The 15,844-nt window shown below is 43.6% G+C and overlaps 1 protein-coding gene across 1 annotated transcript in view; it reads right to left on the bottom strand.

Annotated features, from left to right (window-relative positions):
* The window catches only part of LOC120032762 (phosphofurin acidic cluster sorting protein 2-like), a 100,236-nt gene that overhangs the window by 16,258 nt on the left and 68,134 nt on the right, over positions 1 to 15,844 (bottom strand). The window contains exons 9-14 of the mRNA XM_038978945.1: positions 10,134 to 10,285; positions 9,564 to 9,657; positions 6,878 to 6,967; positions 5,802 to 5,953; positions 4,841 to 4,973; positions 4,622 to 4,726 (exon numbers count right to left, since the gene is read on the bottom strand). Coding sequence (XP_038834873.1) covers positions 4,622 to 4,726; positions 4,841 to 4,973; positions 5,802 to 5,953; positions 6,878 to 6,967; positions 9,564 to 9,657; positions 10,134 to 10,285 — 726 coding nt within the window. The remainder of the gene's footprint in view (positions 1 to 4,621; positions 4,727 to 4,840; positions 4,974 to 5,801; positions 5,954 to 6,877; positions 6,968 to 9,563; positions 9,658 to 10,133; positions 10,286 to 15,844) is intronic.

Genomic DNA, 15,844 nt, shown 5'->3' with positions numbered 1-15,844 from the left:
CCACGATTGTTAAGCCTTTCTCCAGCTAGGAGAAAAAAAGAAGAAGAAAAAACCTGATCTTGCACATGTTCAAAAAATGAGGATGTTTATTGAGTGCACAGCTGATGCAAATGCTACTGATTGAGTAGCATAATACACTATATGTACAGTTGAAGTCAGAAGTTTACATAAACAAGTTTTAATGACTCCAACCTAAGTGTATCAACCACTCCACAAATTTCTTGTTAACAAACTATAGTTTTGGCAAGAACATCTACTTTGGGCATGACAAGTAATTTCTCCAACAATTGTTTACAGACAGATTATTTCACTTAGAATTCACTGTATCACAATTCTAGTGGGTCAGAAGTTCACATAAACTAAGTTGACTGTGCCTTTAAACAGCTTGGAAAATTCCAGAAAATGAAGTCATGGCTTTAGAAGCTTCTGATAGACTAATTGACATCATTTGAGTCAATTGGAGGTGTACCTGTGGATGTATTCCAAGGCCTACCTTCAAACTCAGTGCCTCGTTGCTTGACATCATGGGAAAATCAAAAGAAATCAGCCAAGACCTCAGAAAAAAAATTGTAGACCTCCACAATTCTGGTTCATCCTCAGGAGCAAATTCCAAACGCCTGAAGGTACCACGTTCATCTGTACAAACAATAGTATGCAAGTATAAACACCATGAGACCACGAAGTCGTCTTACTGCTCAGGAAGGAGACGCGTTCTGTCTCCTAGAAATGAACATACTTTGGTGCGAAAAGAGCAAATCAATCCCAGAACAACAGCAAAGGACCTTGTGAAGATGCTGGAGGAAACAGGTACAAAAGTATCTATTTCCACAGTAAAACGAGTCCTCTATTGACATAACCTGAAAGGCCGCTCAGCAAGGAAGAATCCACAGGTTTGCAACTGCACATGGGGACAAAGATCGTACTTTTTGGAGAAATGTCCCCTGGTCTGATGAAACAAAAATAGAACGGTTTGGCCATAATGACCATGGTTAATAAAATAATGACCCAGGAATAGATATAGCCCTTGCTTCACTCCAGACCTGACTGCCCTTGACCAGCACAAAAAACATCCTGTGGCGTACTGCATTAGCATCGAATAGCCCCCATGATATGCAACTTTTCAGGGAAGTTAGGAACCAATATACACAGGCAGTTAGGAAAGCTAAGGCTAGCTTTTTCAAACAGAAATTCGCATCCTGTAGCACAAACTCAAAACAAGTTCTGGGACACTAAAGTCCATGGAGAATAAGAGCACCTCCTCCCAGCTGCCCACTGCACTGAGGCTAGGAAACATTGTCACCACCGATAAATCCACCATAATTGAGAATTTCTCTACGGCTGGCCATGCTTTCCACATGGCTACACCCCCCACAGAAACTCGCCCAAGCCTCCCCATGGACCCCTACAAATCAGCCGGTCTATACAAATCTGGACCCTCTCTTTCTGAAATTATCTGCCAAAATTGTTGCAACCCCTATTACTAGCCTGTTCAACCTCTCTTTCGTATCGCCTGAGATTCACAAAGATAGGAAAGCTGCAGCAATCATCCCCCTCTTCAAAGGGGGAGACACTCTAGACCCAAACTTCTACAGACCTATATCTATCCTACCCTGCCTTTCTAAGGTCTTCGAAAGCCAAGTTAACAGATTACTGACCATTTCGAATCGCACAGTACCTTCTCCGCTATGCAATCTGGTTTCAGAGCTGGTCATGGGTGCACCTCAGCCACGCTCAAGGTCCTAAACGATATCATAACCGCCATCGATAAGAGACATTACTGTGCAGCCGTATTCATCGACCTGGCCAAGGCTTTCGACTCTGTCAATCAGCACATTCATATCGGCAAAGCCTTGGTTTCTCAAATGACTGCCTCGCCTGGTTCACCAACTACTTCTCTGATAGAGTTCAGTGTGTCAAATCGGAGGGCCTGTTGTCCGGACCTCTGGCAGTCTCTATGGGGGTGCCACAGGGTTCAATTCTCGGGCCGACTCTTCTCCGTATACATCAATGATGTCGCACTTGCTGCTGGTGATTCTCTGATCCACCTCTATGAAGATGACACCATTCTGTATACTTCTGGCCCTTCTTTGGACACTGTGTTAATAAACCTCCAGACGAGCTTCAATGCCATACAACTCGCCTTCCGTGGCCTTCAACTGCTCTTAAATGCAAGTAAAACGAAATGCATGCTCTTCAACCGATCGCTGCCTGCACCTGCCCGCCCATCCAGCATCATTACTCTGGACGGTTCTGACTTAGAATATGTGGACAACTACAAATAGCTAGGTGTCTGGCTAGACTGTAAACTCTCCTTCCAGACTCACAATAAGCATCTCCAATCCAAAATTAAAATCTAGAATCGGCTTCCTATTTTGCAATAAAGCATCCTTCACTCATGCTGCCAAACTTACCCTCGTAAAACTGACCATCCTACCAATCCTCGACTTCGGCGATGTCATGTACAAAATAGCCTCCAACACTCAACAAATTGGATGCAGTCTCATCCGCTTTGTCACCAAAGCCCCATATACTACCCACCACTTCGACCGGTACGCTCTTGTTGGCTGGCCCTCGCTACATATTCGTTGCCAAACCCACTGGCTCCAGGTCATCTACAAGTTTTTTGCTAGGTAAACCCCCGCTCACTGGTCACCATAGCAGCACCCACAGGTATATCTCACTGGTCACCTCCAAAGCCAATTCCTCCTTTGGCCGCCTTTCCTTCCAGTTCTCTGCTGCCAATGACTGGAACGAACTGCAAAAATCACTGAAGTTGGAGACTCATATCTCCCTCACTAGCTTAAAGCACCAGCTGTCAGAGCATCTCAGAGATCACTGCACCTGTACATAGCCCAACTGTAAATAGCCCATCCAACTACCTCATCCCAATACTGTATTTATTTATTTATTTATCTTGCTCCTTTGCACCCCAGTATCTCTACTTGCACATTCATCTTCTGCACATCTATCACTCCAGTGTTTAATTGGTATATTGTAATTACTTTGCCACCATAGCCTATTTATTGCCTTACCTCCCTTATCCTACCTCATTTGCACACCGACTTTTCTTTTTACCCCCTTTTTCGTGGTATCCAATTGTTAGTAGTTACTGTCTTGTCTCATCGCTACAACTCCCGTACGGACTCGGGAGAGGCGAAGGTCGAGAGCCATGCGTCCTCCGAAACACAACCCAACCAAGCCGCACTGCTTTTTAACACACATCCAACCCGGAAGCCAGCCGCACCAATGTGTTGGAGGAAACACCGAAACACCTAGCGACCTGGTCAGCGTGCACTGTGCCCGGCCCGCCACAGGAGTCACTAGTGCGCGATGAGACAAGGATATCCCTACCGGCCAAACCCTCCCGGACGACGCTAGGCCAATTGTGCGCCGCCCCATGGGCCTCCCGGTCGCGGCCGGCTGCGACAGAGCCTGGACTCAAACCCAGAGTCTCTGGTGGTACAGCTAGCACTGCGATGCAGTGCCTTAGACCACTGCGCCACCCGGGAGGCCCATATATAGACTTTTTCTACTGTATTATTGACTGTATGTTTTGTTTATTCCATGTGTAACTCTGTGTTGTTGTATGTGTCGAACTGCTTTGCATTATCTTTGCCAGGTCGCAGTTGTAAATGAGAGCTTGTTCTCAACTAGCCTACCTGGTTAAATAAATGTGAAATAAATAAATAAAAATAGTTATGCTTGGAGAATAAAGGGGGAGGCTTGAAAGCCGAAGAACACCATCCCAACTGTGAAGCACGGGGGTGGCAACATGATGCTGCTTTGCTGCAGGAGGGACTGGAGCACTTCACAAAATAGATGGCATCCCGAGGTAGGAAAATTATGTGGATATATTGAAGCAACATCTCAAGACATCAGTCAGGAAGTTAAAGCTTGGTCGCAAATGGCTCTTCCAAATGGACAATGACCCCAAGCATACTTCCAAAGTTGTGGCAAAATGGCTTAAGGACAACAAAGTCAAGGTATTGGAGTGGCAATCACAAAAGCCCTGACCTCAATCCTATAGAACATCTGTGGGCAGAACTGAAAAAGCGTGTGCGAGCAAGGAGGCCTACAAACCTGACCCAGTTACACCAGCTCTGTCAGGAGGAATGGGCCAAAATTCACCCAACTTATTGTGGGAAGCTTGTGGAAGGCTGACCCAAGTTAAACAATGTAAAGGCAATGCTACCAAATACTAATTGAGTGTATGTAAACTTCTGACCCACTGGGAATGTGATGAAATAAATAAGGTGAAATAAATCATTCTCTACTATTATTCTGACATTTCACATTCTTAAAATAAAGTGGTGATCCTAACTGACCTAAGACAGGGCATTTTTACCAGGATTAGATAAATGTCAGGAATTGTGAAAAACAGAGTTTAAATGTATTTGGCTAAGATGTATGTAAACTTCAGACTTCAGCTGCATATGGTAAGAGGGTAATTTCATCGTCTTTATACAATACTGTAATGACGATTTTGTAACGTTCCAATTGATTGATTTCCAAAAAAGCGGATACCAACGGTTTTGAATGATTTTATATGACCAGATAGTAGCCTTTGTTTTTTACCACTTAATTAGTCACACTGACCAACACAAACACAAAAGTGGCCTACCTGGCCCTGCCAGTCTGTGGTGTTGATGAGGATGATGCTCTCGGGGAGCTGCTCGTCAGAGACAAGGATCTGGTTTAGCTGGTCGTACACCGACTTCCTGGGGACCTGGCGGAGGAAGAGGCAGAAGTAAAAGACATGATCTATCTGTTATACACATATGTAGATCTTGTACACACACACACTAGCTTACTGCACTATCGTGCACACACTCACACACACCTGGACAGCGATCCTGGATTCCGGGGATGTCTCGCTGTCGATGCTGCTGGTCCTGTCACTCTGGGCCTTGGAGTTCTGCCGGTCCTTCATGGACGTGCTCCTAGGACGCCTCTGCAGCTTGTTCTCGGTTTTACTGTGGACCACAAACAGGCACGGACCCAATGAAGCACTGAGCCAGGTTGAGCCACTGCTGAGAAATCTTAATAATAAAAAAAATACGTTATTCACAAATACTAAGTAGTAGATATGCCTAGAGCAGAATTCAGACAATCCTGGCCATCTAATCCTTCTCGTTGACTCTCCCCAGCAAAAGCTTTTTAAGCTTTTGTTCCGGAAGCATTTTATGAGCACAAAATGGCTGCCACACATTATATATGTGGTTGCTTTGAATTATCCTTGCACAATGGAGAAATGTACAATGACAAATGTGCAATGTCTGTACTGGGCAGATTGCTTATTCAATGGATCTGACTTCGATTCATCAGATGAGTAGAGTCGGTGGAAGTAGTGCTAGGGGACGTCCTTCTGCTGATCAGTTTGTTTATAGACGGGTGTAGCGGGGGAAATCACTGTATTGCGCTGAACAACCAAGACACCAGGTGCTCAATCAGAGAGGTAAACCTGATCTCACCCTCTCTTCCCCCCCCCCACTCTCTCTCTTCCTCCCTCTCTCTCATCAATTTTATTTTGGGCATGTGTCTTATACAACTCACGGCCTGGAGAGCTACTGGGTTTGCAGGCTTTGTTCCAGCCCAGCACTGAGACACCGGTTTCAAATAATTAACTATTCACGGTCAATCTGGATCACAGTTAGTGGTATCAGGTGTATTAGTGCTGGGTTGGAATAAAGCGAGCAGCGGTACTGTGTGTGAGACTGTGTGCGTCTGACTGTTTTTGTGCGTGTGAATGCATAAATGTCATACACACATGCAAGTGAGCGGTTATGCATGTGGGCGGCTACCTCGGCGACATGAGTGTCTGGGACTCGGTCTTGCAGAGTTTGGCCACTGGGCCGGGCAGTTTGTCCGTGCTCAGGTCCCAGCTGATGGGAGTGGGGTTGGGGTTAGCCTCCCCTGGCCCTGTGCCAGCCCTAGTCTCCTCATCCTCCGCGTCCTGTACATAATGGACATAATGGGAGAAATATAGTTCAAAATATATATACCGTTTTCAATATATAGGGATGTACAGTACATACTAGGGTATTTCACTCATTCATTGGATTTCCATCCGCTGCACCGCTGCATCGCGTTCCCGCTGGTTCATTTCTCTCCCTAGAGATTAATTAACACTTTATTTAACAGTCCTTTTCCAGTTGGTATTGTCAGTGGGAATTCACTGACACCAGAGACACGAGTCACGAAGGTTCACCCTGTGCGAGTTGAGAACACCTGTTTTACAGGTGAACTCAATTATCTGCATCCCACCCTATCCCATTTATAGTGCACTACTTTTGACCAGATCCCTATGGGCCCTAAATTAGTACACTACATTGGGAATATGGTGCCATTTGGAACGCAGCCATTGAGATCATTGTTTTCTCAATTGGATCATGCCCAAGAGGTAGCAACCGCAACCAATACGTAATATGATGAAATGCACACAGTACCTAGAAAATCAGTTTTTTATTACTTCCATAAAAATGGGTTGATGGAAACATGGTTAGTGAGAAAGAGAGAGAATGGGTAAAAAAAGACAGGTAGAGAGAACGACAGACATCAAATGAGAGAACATGAGTGAGTTGAGGCAAAGAGACAGGCAAAAAGAGAGACAGTGGAAAGAAAGAGAGAGGTACTAGGAGACAGAGAGACCAGCCCAGCCCTTGATAAAGAGAGAGAACAGCAAGAGAGACAAAGCAAGAGAGAAAGAGCACACAATATGTTAAGCCTACAGGGATCCTCCAGAGGTTGCCCGGTGTAGAATAAAGTTGTCTTTAGACACCGATCTTGGGTCAGTTTCTCCCCACTTATGGTTAAGGCCAGAATTAGGGGAAGGGAAGCTGATCCTAGAGCTGTACCTAGGGGCAGCTTGCCCACTCACCCCTGCAGGAGACTCCAATCCGGCGCTGTCGTCTATATACTTGGTCCCTATTTGGACTTTGGCCCTGTCCGGGGACAGCAGCTCTCCACCCTAAAAGGAACAGAACACAGGACGCAGTTACCAAAACCGTCAGCTAGGGGACACCCTTGAGCATATCCTAATTCCATGTATAGAAATCACATGAACTCTATTCAGTGTGTTTTCATATGCGCCAGCTGCCAGCGAAATAGGTGACTACTAACCCTTAGGTGGCTGGCTACCCCTTAACTATCTACTTTTGTCATGACACAAGCTACATCAGATTTTCAGGAACACACTGCATTCATGACATTTCTATCTGCAACGTTCCAGACGTTTGCTTACTTAAAGCTGTAATCCTTAATGGTGAAACTGTCACGCTCCTTTGTGATATTACAACAACAAAGAAGTAACTGCAAACAACAAAACACTGTTTTCTTCCCTATGACATTGCATGTGGGACAGAACAGCAGAATATTTACCACGCTCCTCACCGCTTCGTCAACAAAGCAAAAACAATAACAACGGCGGTGAGGCGGACAGTGAAACTGTTACCCCTACTGTTGATTCCATCTTTAACGTGCGCCAGGGTCCAACTCTGAAATGCCTTTATCGATACTGTCATAGCTGGTGTCTGCATATTTAGTGAGACGATCAATGTTCTATTTTTGTGGCAATGTTTGATTTGCTTGAACTAACGACAATTCCTCCTCAGTACAAATCATTTCTGCAGGCCTTAGGACAACGTGTGCGCAGAATCGATCGGGCCTTACTCAATATCTGACCCTCACACTAAGAAATCACCCACACAGTTAAAGTGTCTGGTGCAGCAGTACACGGCACTACCATACATACAATTCAGAGAATATCCAAGAATTGCCATCTAAAATTCCTGGCATATGGATGCCACACATAATTGGCTATTTAAAGGGTATAGCTACAAATGTATTAAATCTTAAATGCCTGGCATACGGATGCCAAAAATAATTAACTATTTATAGGGATAGTTCATCCAAGCTACAAATGTACCTAATCTAAAATGCCTGGCATATATATATGGATGCCACTAATCATAACTATTTAAAGGGATAGTTCACCCAAGCTATATATATATATATGGATGCCACTAATCATAACTATTTAAAGGGATAGTTCATCCTTTGAAATGCCTGGGGCTTCATTTATCAATCACGTGTAGCCACAAATCTGTGTGTAAACCATGCGTGCGATCATTTCCACACAAAGTGGGAGATTTATCACAATGAACGTTTGGTTGAGAGTGTGTATATGTATGCACAGCCATGACCATGCTTACGCACAGTGATAAGTGGTGGAATAAGGGAACTGCTTGTCAAGCTTAGAATTGGAAAAACACACCGGGTGTACCAAAACATTAAAACGCATGCCATTCTGGTGCACATTAAAGTGCTATCCACCCTCGTGTTTTTAGCAATGGCCACTTTTCAGCGGGAGCTTGCTGATCGGTATCTCACATCCCTGGATGAGCCAATGTTCTTCGGATGCAATCGCCAGCAAAACAAACCGTAACATACCACTTCCATACACCATCGCACAACAGGTTGAAGTCAAGAGGGGTTTCTTTGCCATCAATGGGTTCCCAAATACGAACGGAGCAATAGACGGCACATACGTCGTCATAAAACATAACCCTAACAAGTTCAAATAAGTGAACAGAAGAGGCTTCCACTCTCAATGTGCAGGCGATGTGACGCGTAAAAACACTGCTGAATTTCGTGGCCAGGTGGAACCCACGACTCGTTCATTCTGCAGAACAGCAATGTTGGCCTATACGTCTACAGGAGGGAACTGTTGAGGACGAATGGCTTATTGGTGAGTGTCGCTTACTCATTTGAAGTATATTTGCCATTGCTAAAGCAACTTGAATTGTCCTCTCTTTGTAGCTATGTTTTCATTTTTACTCGTCAACCCACAACTGAGCAAACCAAATAAAACATTTTGGTTGTACTCTATTTCAGTCTAGAAGCAGTTTTTTTTTCTTCTTTGCTTGTTTTGGTTGCGCCGTTGTAGGCTATTTCATGGTACGGCGTTGTATATTACATACTGGCATTAAAAAGGGATGATTTTTCTCATGTATGGTTAATTAGGGGTGTTTCGAAATGCAAATAGCCAAGGTCGTGCACAAGCACTGACGCTGAGAACATTTGGTATTCATCAACAGTTATCGCCTATGTTTATGACGCTCGTAGAATTGTTTGATAAAACACTTATTTTTCGTAATTGTTTCTATGCAATATTGATAAATGATTCCCCTGGCATATATATGGATGTCCCAAATCACCACTAAAGGGATAGCTCATCCAAGCTACAAATGTTCCTCATCTTATTGATAGCTACATAAAGAGTAAACCTGGAGATCTAAATAGACAATGGATCTGGATAGTCAGCAACCTACCCATGTTTGCATAGCTTTAGAGCATTTGAGCATTATTGGGTCAAAAAAAAACTATGGGAGCGGTAGGACCTATGTTAGCATTAGCATGCTAATCCAAATTATATTAAAAAGCTAGTTCAGCAGAGAAACAAAACAAAAAACTTTTGTGTGTGTGTGTTAGTGTGTGTGGCGGGGCTTGTTGTGGCCTTATGCTCCACTGGTAACAAAGCGGAGTGAGTGCGTGTGTGTACTTACGATGCAGGCCAGGTCCCTGGGCTGGCTCTTCTGACTGTGTAGACTCCCAATCTCAGTCTGGGAGCTCGAATGGGACATTCCCTCAAAGAAGGGCCTGGGTGACAACCACATAAAAAAAAACATATTTGATACTTTCACAAAAAGTACATACTTGAGAGACAATAACTGTGCTGAGGTGGGTAGTAGTGACACTAACTTGTGTACCCATTTAGGTGATGTTTTCATATTAGTCATTCAGCTGCAATTGTTTCTAACGTTTCTCCCCTGCAGCGACTTTCTTTTCTCTCGCGTTGATTTCATGTACAGTAACAATGCACAAATAAACTCCCCTTAAACACTGAGGAACAAATGCGGGGTCTTCACTTTGACTAGAGTGTGAGCATTATATGGGACCCTCTGAGTTTAGCTGTACTCACAACATTTGTGCGGTCATATTTGAGTGTAGGTGTACTGGCGACATGATATGGGGCCCTACTTGAGTTTGGGTTTAGCGGTCTGTATTTGGGACATTTTGTGGGGCCTTACTTCAGATAAGGTGTACAATACCGATAACATTTTGCAGAACCTTACTTGAGTTTGGGTTTGGGCGTGCTGAGGACACTCTCGTTGTCCTCCATCTCAGGGCCGCTGTCACTCTGGTTGTAAACCTCCAGACTATCATAGAGCAGGTCCAGATCCTCCTCCACCTCCTGGGTCTGGTCCACTGGGTCCGAGTCCAGAACCTAGCAACAAACAAATGGACAGTGAAATAATCAGTCAGTTAATCTATCAGTCAATCAATCAAATCAGTCAATCTCTCTATCCATCCATCAACCAATCAAATCACTTCCAAAGAGCAAGTAATAGCACACTGGCAAGGAATAACTCTTCTGGCTGATGGAGTTGGAAGTTCAGAGTAGCATTGGTGACTCAGAAAATACTTGTATACATACACCACCAGCTTATTAAATACACCACCCTGCTCACGAAAATGGTTCGCTCCTACAGACAGTGAGTCACGTGACCATGGTTTGCTATATAAAACAGTCAGACAGGCATCCGGTTACTGTTTGATTGAACGTTAGAATGGGGCAAAACGAGTGATCTTAGCGACTTTGAGCATGGTATGATCTTCGGTGCCAGGCGTGCCGGTTCCAGTGACTCAGAAACGGCCGGCCTCCTTGGCTTGTCACGCACGCCAGTGTCTAGGGTTTACCCGAAAATGAGACAAACAAATAACATCCAGTAAGTGGCAGTCCTGTGGGCGAAAACAGCTCGTTGATGAGAGAGGTCGAAGGAGAATGGCAAGAATCGTGCAAGCTAAGAGGCGGACCGCAAACAGGCAAAATAACGGCGCAGTTCAACAGTGGTGTGCAGAAAGGCATCTCGGAACGCACAACTTATATCGGTCCTTGTCACAGATGGACTTTTGCAGCAGACGACCAAACTGGGTTCTATCAGCTAAACACAAGAAGAAGCGGGTCCAACACTGGACAATTGAGGAGCGGAAAAACAGCACCTGGTCTGATGAATCCCAGTACCTGTTGCATCCTGCTGATGGCAGAGTCAGGATTTGGCGTACGCAGCATGAGTCCGTGGTCCCATCCTGCCTGGTGTCAACGGTACAGGCTGGTGGCGGTGGTGTAATGGTGTGGGGAATGTTTTCCTATCACACGTTATAGGTCCCTTGATACCAATTGAGCAACGCTTAACCTCTAACCGCATGTAGAATCCATGCCACAAAGAATTCAGGGTATTCTGGAGAAACGGGGGTCCGACCCAGTACTAGATAATAACCTGGCCACTGAGTTTATATATCTTTAGCCATACTGCTATTGTAACAACATGATGAATACATTCTCTCTACAATAGCAATTTGTTTTCTTTGGAAACATGACAGGTCTCAAAGGAGGAAATTGGGATTTTTCCATATTTCCCTTTGGAGTTAACAGCTGCCGTTATTTGGAAAACTGTAGTTAGACTTATGAAGCTATGCATACAAACACAGATAATGTTCTTTCAACTCGGAGAGTATTTATATTATTTGTCAATTAGTTCTGAAATGACTTAGAGCACATAAAATTGATTTAGAGGCACAAAACATTTTAATTAATTTCCACAGGCCATACATTACCCGACTTGGTTGCCTCATTGCCTTTTATGAATCATTACCGACCGAGATGAGACCAATTAAAAATATCGAAACATCAATTCAAAACTCACCGCTAAGTGATAATAAAATCAGCGTTCCGCTGTCTATCTTTACATTTTTTGTTGTTGCAGGAAAATGTTTTATTTCCCCTCGTATTCTCACTAGTTGAATATCTACATATATTTTGACTCAAATAGTTTGGGATTGGCTTTTACAAACTATCCCAATGTCTGGATTGGTGCGGTAATAAACTAGTGCGGCCAATCAAGGGTTCCCACACCTCTGCTACTCTCATCAATTCCAAGTGAAGTGACACTCAATGAGTCATTTATGAGTATGTCATTATGATTCAATATATTGGCAGGTGCTGAAGCACAACTTCGGCTTAGGGAAGATGAACAATGTGAAACACCGGCTGTCAAGGACAATACTTTTTCCAACCGTTTTCAATCATTTATTTCGTCCCGACGACAGGATGCATGACAAAGCCGTGACCGGGGTCAACCAATTGGTCCCTAGAACGTCCTGTCAGTAAAATAAATGTGTTGATCCAATACTGCACATAACCAACCATTAATGAACCCAGCCAGCCCTGTACACATTGAACCATGGTGTGTGTCCCAAATGGCACTCTATTCCCTACATGGTGAGAAATGGGCCCTGGTCAAAGTAGTGCACTATATAGGGAATAAGGTGCAATTTAGGACATACCAATGGTACCACAGATGCCTTTCCCATTTAGGTCACTTCCTGTTTGAAGGAGAGGTAATATTGTTAAGGACTTAGGTGATAAAGGATAGTGGCGCTCTCAGGACGAGAGTGGTAGACAACGAGCGAGGTTAGGTTAGAGACTACGGTGGTATTTGGTATTTTATTAGGATCCACATTAGCTGTTGCAAAAGTAGCAGTTACTCTTCCTGGGGTCCACACAAAACATGAAACATAATACAGAATGACATAATACTGAACATCAATAGACAAGAACAGCTCAAGGACAGAACTACATACATTTTTTTTTTTAAAGGCACTCAGCCTACATATCAATGCATACACACAAACTATCTAGGTCAAACAGGGGAGAGGCATTTGCTGTTAATTTGAGCAATATGAGATGTAAGGAAGTTCCATGCAATGAGGGCCCTATACAATACTGTACACTTTCTTGAATTTGTTCTGGATTTGGGGACTGTGAAAAGACCCCTGGTGGCATGTTTGGTGGGGTAAGTGTGTGTGTCAGAGCTGTGTGTAAGTTGACTATGCAAACAATTTGGGATTTTCAAAACATTCATGTTTCGTATAAAAAGAAGTGATGCAGTCAGTCTCTCCTCAACTCTTAGCCAAGAGAGACTGGCATGCATAGTATTTATATCTGATTACAATTAAGAGCAAAATGTGCTGCTCTGTTCTGGGCCAGCTGCAGCTTAACTAGGTCTTTCCTTGCAGCACTGGACCACACGACTGGACAATAATCAAGATTAGACAAAACTAGCGCCTGCAGAACTTGCTTTTTGGAGTGTGGTGTCAAAAAAGCAGAGCATCTCTTTATTACGGCTAGACTTCTCCCCATCTTTACAACCATTGAATCTATATGGTTTTGACCATGACAGTTTACACTCTAAGGTAACGCCAAGTAATTTAGTCTCAACTTGTTCAACAGCCACACCATTCATTACCAGATTCAGCTGAGGTCTAGCACTTAAGGAATGATTTGTGCCAAATACAATGCTCTTAGTTTTAAAGATGTTCAGGAACAGTTTATTACTGGTCACCCATTCCAAAACAGACTGCAACTCTTTGTTAAGGATTTCAGTGACTTCATTAGCTGTGGTTGCTGATGCGTATATGGTTGACTCATCAGCATACATGGACACATATGCTTTGTTTAATGCCAGTGGCAGGTCAGTGGTAAAAATAGAAGAGTAGAGGGCCCAGAGCGCTGCTCTGCGGTACACCACACTTTACATGTTTGACATTAGAGAAGTTTCCATTAAAGAAAACCCTTTGAGTTCTATTAGATATATAGCTCTGAATCCACGATATGGCAGACGTTGAAAAGCAATAGCACATACGTTTTCTCAACAACAGGTTATAGACAATAATATCAAAGGCTGCACTGAAATCTAGCAGTACAGCTCCCACAATCTTCTTATTATCAATTTATTTTCAACCAATCATCAGTCCTTTGTGTCAGTGCAGTACATGTTGAGTGCCCTTCTCTATAAGCATGCTAAAAGTCTGTTGTTAATTTGTTTAGAGAAATAGGACTGTATTTGGTCAAACACAATTTTTTCCAAAAGTTTGCTAAGAGCTGGCAGCAAGCTTATAGGTCTGCTGTTAGAACCAGTAAAGGCCGCTTTACCACTCAAAGACCTTCCTCTAGGCTCAGATAAAAAACATGATAGGAATGGCTATAGAGTCAGCTACCATCCTCAGTAGCCTTCCATCTAAGTTGTCAATGCCAGGAGGTTTGTCATTATTGATCTGTGGGCCTAGCTAACGCACTTAAATCAATTAAATTGATCTGTAAACAGAAAGGGTCAAAGTCAATAAGCTCCATATACAGTGGGGCAAAAAAGTATTTAGTCAGCCACCAATTGTGCAAGTTCTCCCACTTAAAAATATGAGAGAGGCCTGTAAATTTCATCATAGGTACACTTCAACTATGACAGACAAAATGAGAAAAATTCCAGAAAATCACATTGTAGGATTTTTTATGAATTTATTTGCAAATTATGGTGGAAAATAAGTATTTGGTCACCTACAAACAAGCAAGATTTCTGGCTCTCACAGACCTGTAACTTCTTCTTTAAGAGGCTCCTCTGTCCTCCACTCGTTACCTGTATTAATGGCACCTGTTTGAACTTGTTATCAGTATAAAAGACACCTGTCCCCAACCTCAAACAGTCACACTCCAAACTCCACTATGGCCAAGACCAAAGAGCTGACAAAGGAAACCAGAAACAAAATTGTAGACCTGCACCAGGCTGGGAAGACTGAATCTGCAATAGGTAAGCAGCTTGGTTTGAAGAAATCAACTGTGGGAGCAATTATTAGGAAATGGAAGACATACAAGACCACTGATAATCTCCCTCGATCTGGGGCTCCACGCAAGATCTCACCCCGTGGGGTCAAAATGATCACAAGAACGGTGAGCAAAAATCCCAGAACCACACGGGGGGACCTAGTGAATGACCTGCAGAGAGCTGGGACCAAAGTAACAAAGCCTACCATCAGTAACACACTACGCCGCCAGGGACTCAAATCCTGCAGTGCCAGACATGTCCCCCTGCTTAAGCCAGTACATGTCCAGGCCCGTCTGAAGTTTGCTAGAGAGCATTTGGATGATCCAGAAGAAGATTGGGAAAATGTCATATGGTCAGATGAAACCAAAATATAACTTTTTGGTAAAAACTCAACTCGTCGTGTTTGGAGGACAAAGAATGCTGAGTTGCATCCAAAGAACACCATACCTACTGTGAAGCACGGGGGTGGAAACATCATGCTTTGGGGCTGTTTTTCTGCAAAGGGACCAGGACGACTGATCCGTGTAAAGGACAGAATGAATGGGGCCATGTATCGTGAGATTTTGAGTGAAAACCTCCTTCCATCAGCAAGGGCATTGAAGATGAAACGTGGCTGGGTCTTTCAGCACACACACACCGCCCGGGCAACGAAGGAGTGGCTTCATAAGAAGCATTTCAAGGTCCTGGAGTGGCCTAGCCAGTCTCCAGATCTCAACCCTATAGAAAATCTTTGGAGGGAGTTGAAAGTCCGTGTTGCCCAGCAACAGTCCCAAAACATCACTGCTCTAGAGGAGATCTGCATGGAGGAATGGGCCGAAATACCAGCAACAGTGTGTGAAAACCTTGTGAAGACTTACAGAAAACATTTGACCTCTGTCATTGCCAACAAAGGGTATATAACAAAGTATTGAGATAAACTTTTGTTATTGACCAAATACTTATTTTCCACCATAATTTGCAAATAAATTCATTAAAAATCCTACAATGTGATTTTCTGGAATTTTTCTCATTTTGTCTGTCATAGTTGAAGTGTACCTATGATGAAAATTACAGGCCTCATCTTTTTAAGTGGGAGAACTTGCACAATTGGTGGCTGACTAAATACTTTTTTGCCCCACTGTATTTGG

Source organism: Salvelinus namaycush, chromosome 39 (genome assembly GCF_016432855.1).
Source record: "Salvelinus namaycush isolate Seneca chromosome 39, SaNama_1.0, whole genome shotgun sequence".
Lineage (NCBI taxonomy): Eukaryota > Metazoa > Chordata > Actinopteri > Salmoniformes > Salmonidae > Salvelinus > Salvelinus namaycush.
The sequence above is the reverse complement of the archived record's forward strand: the minus strand, read 5'-3'. Positions and strand labels throughout refer to the sequence as shown.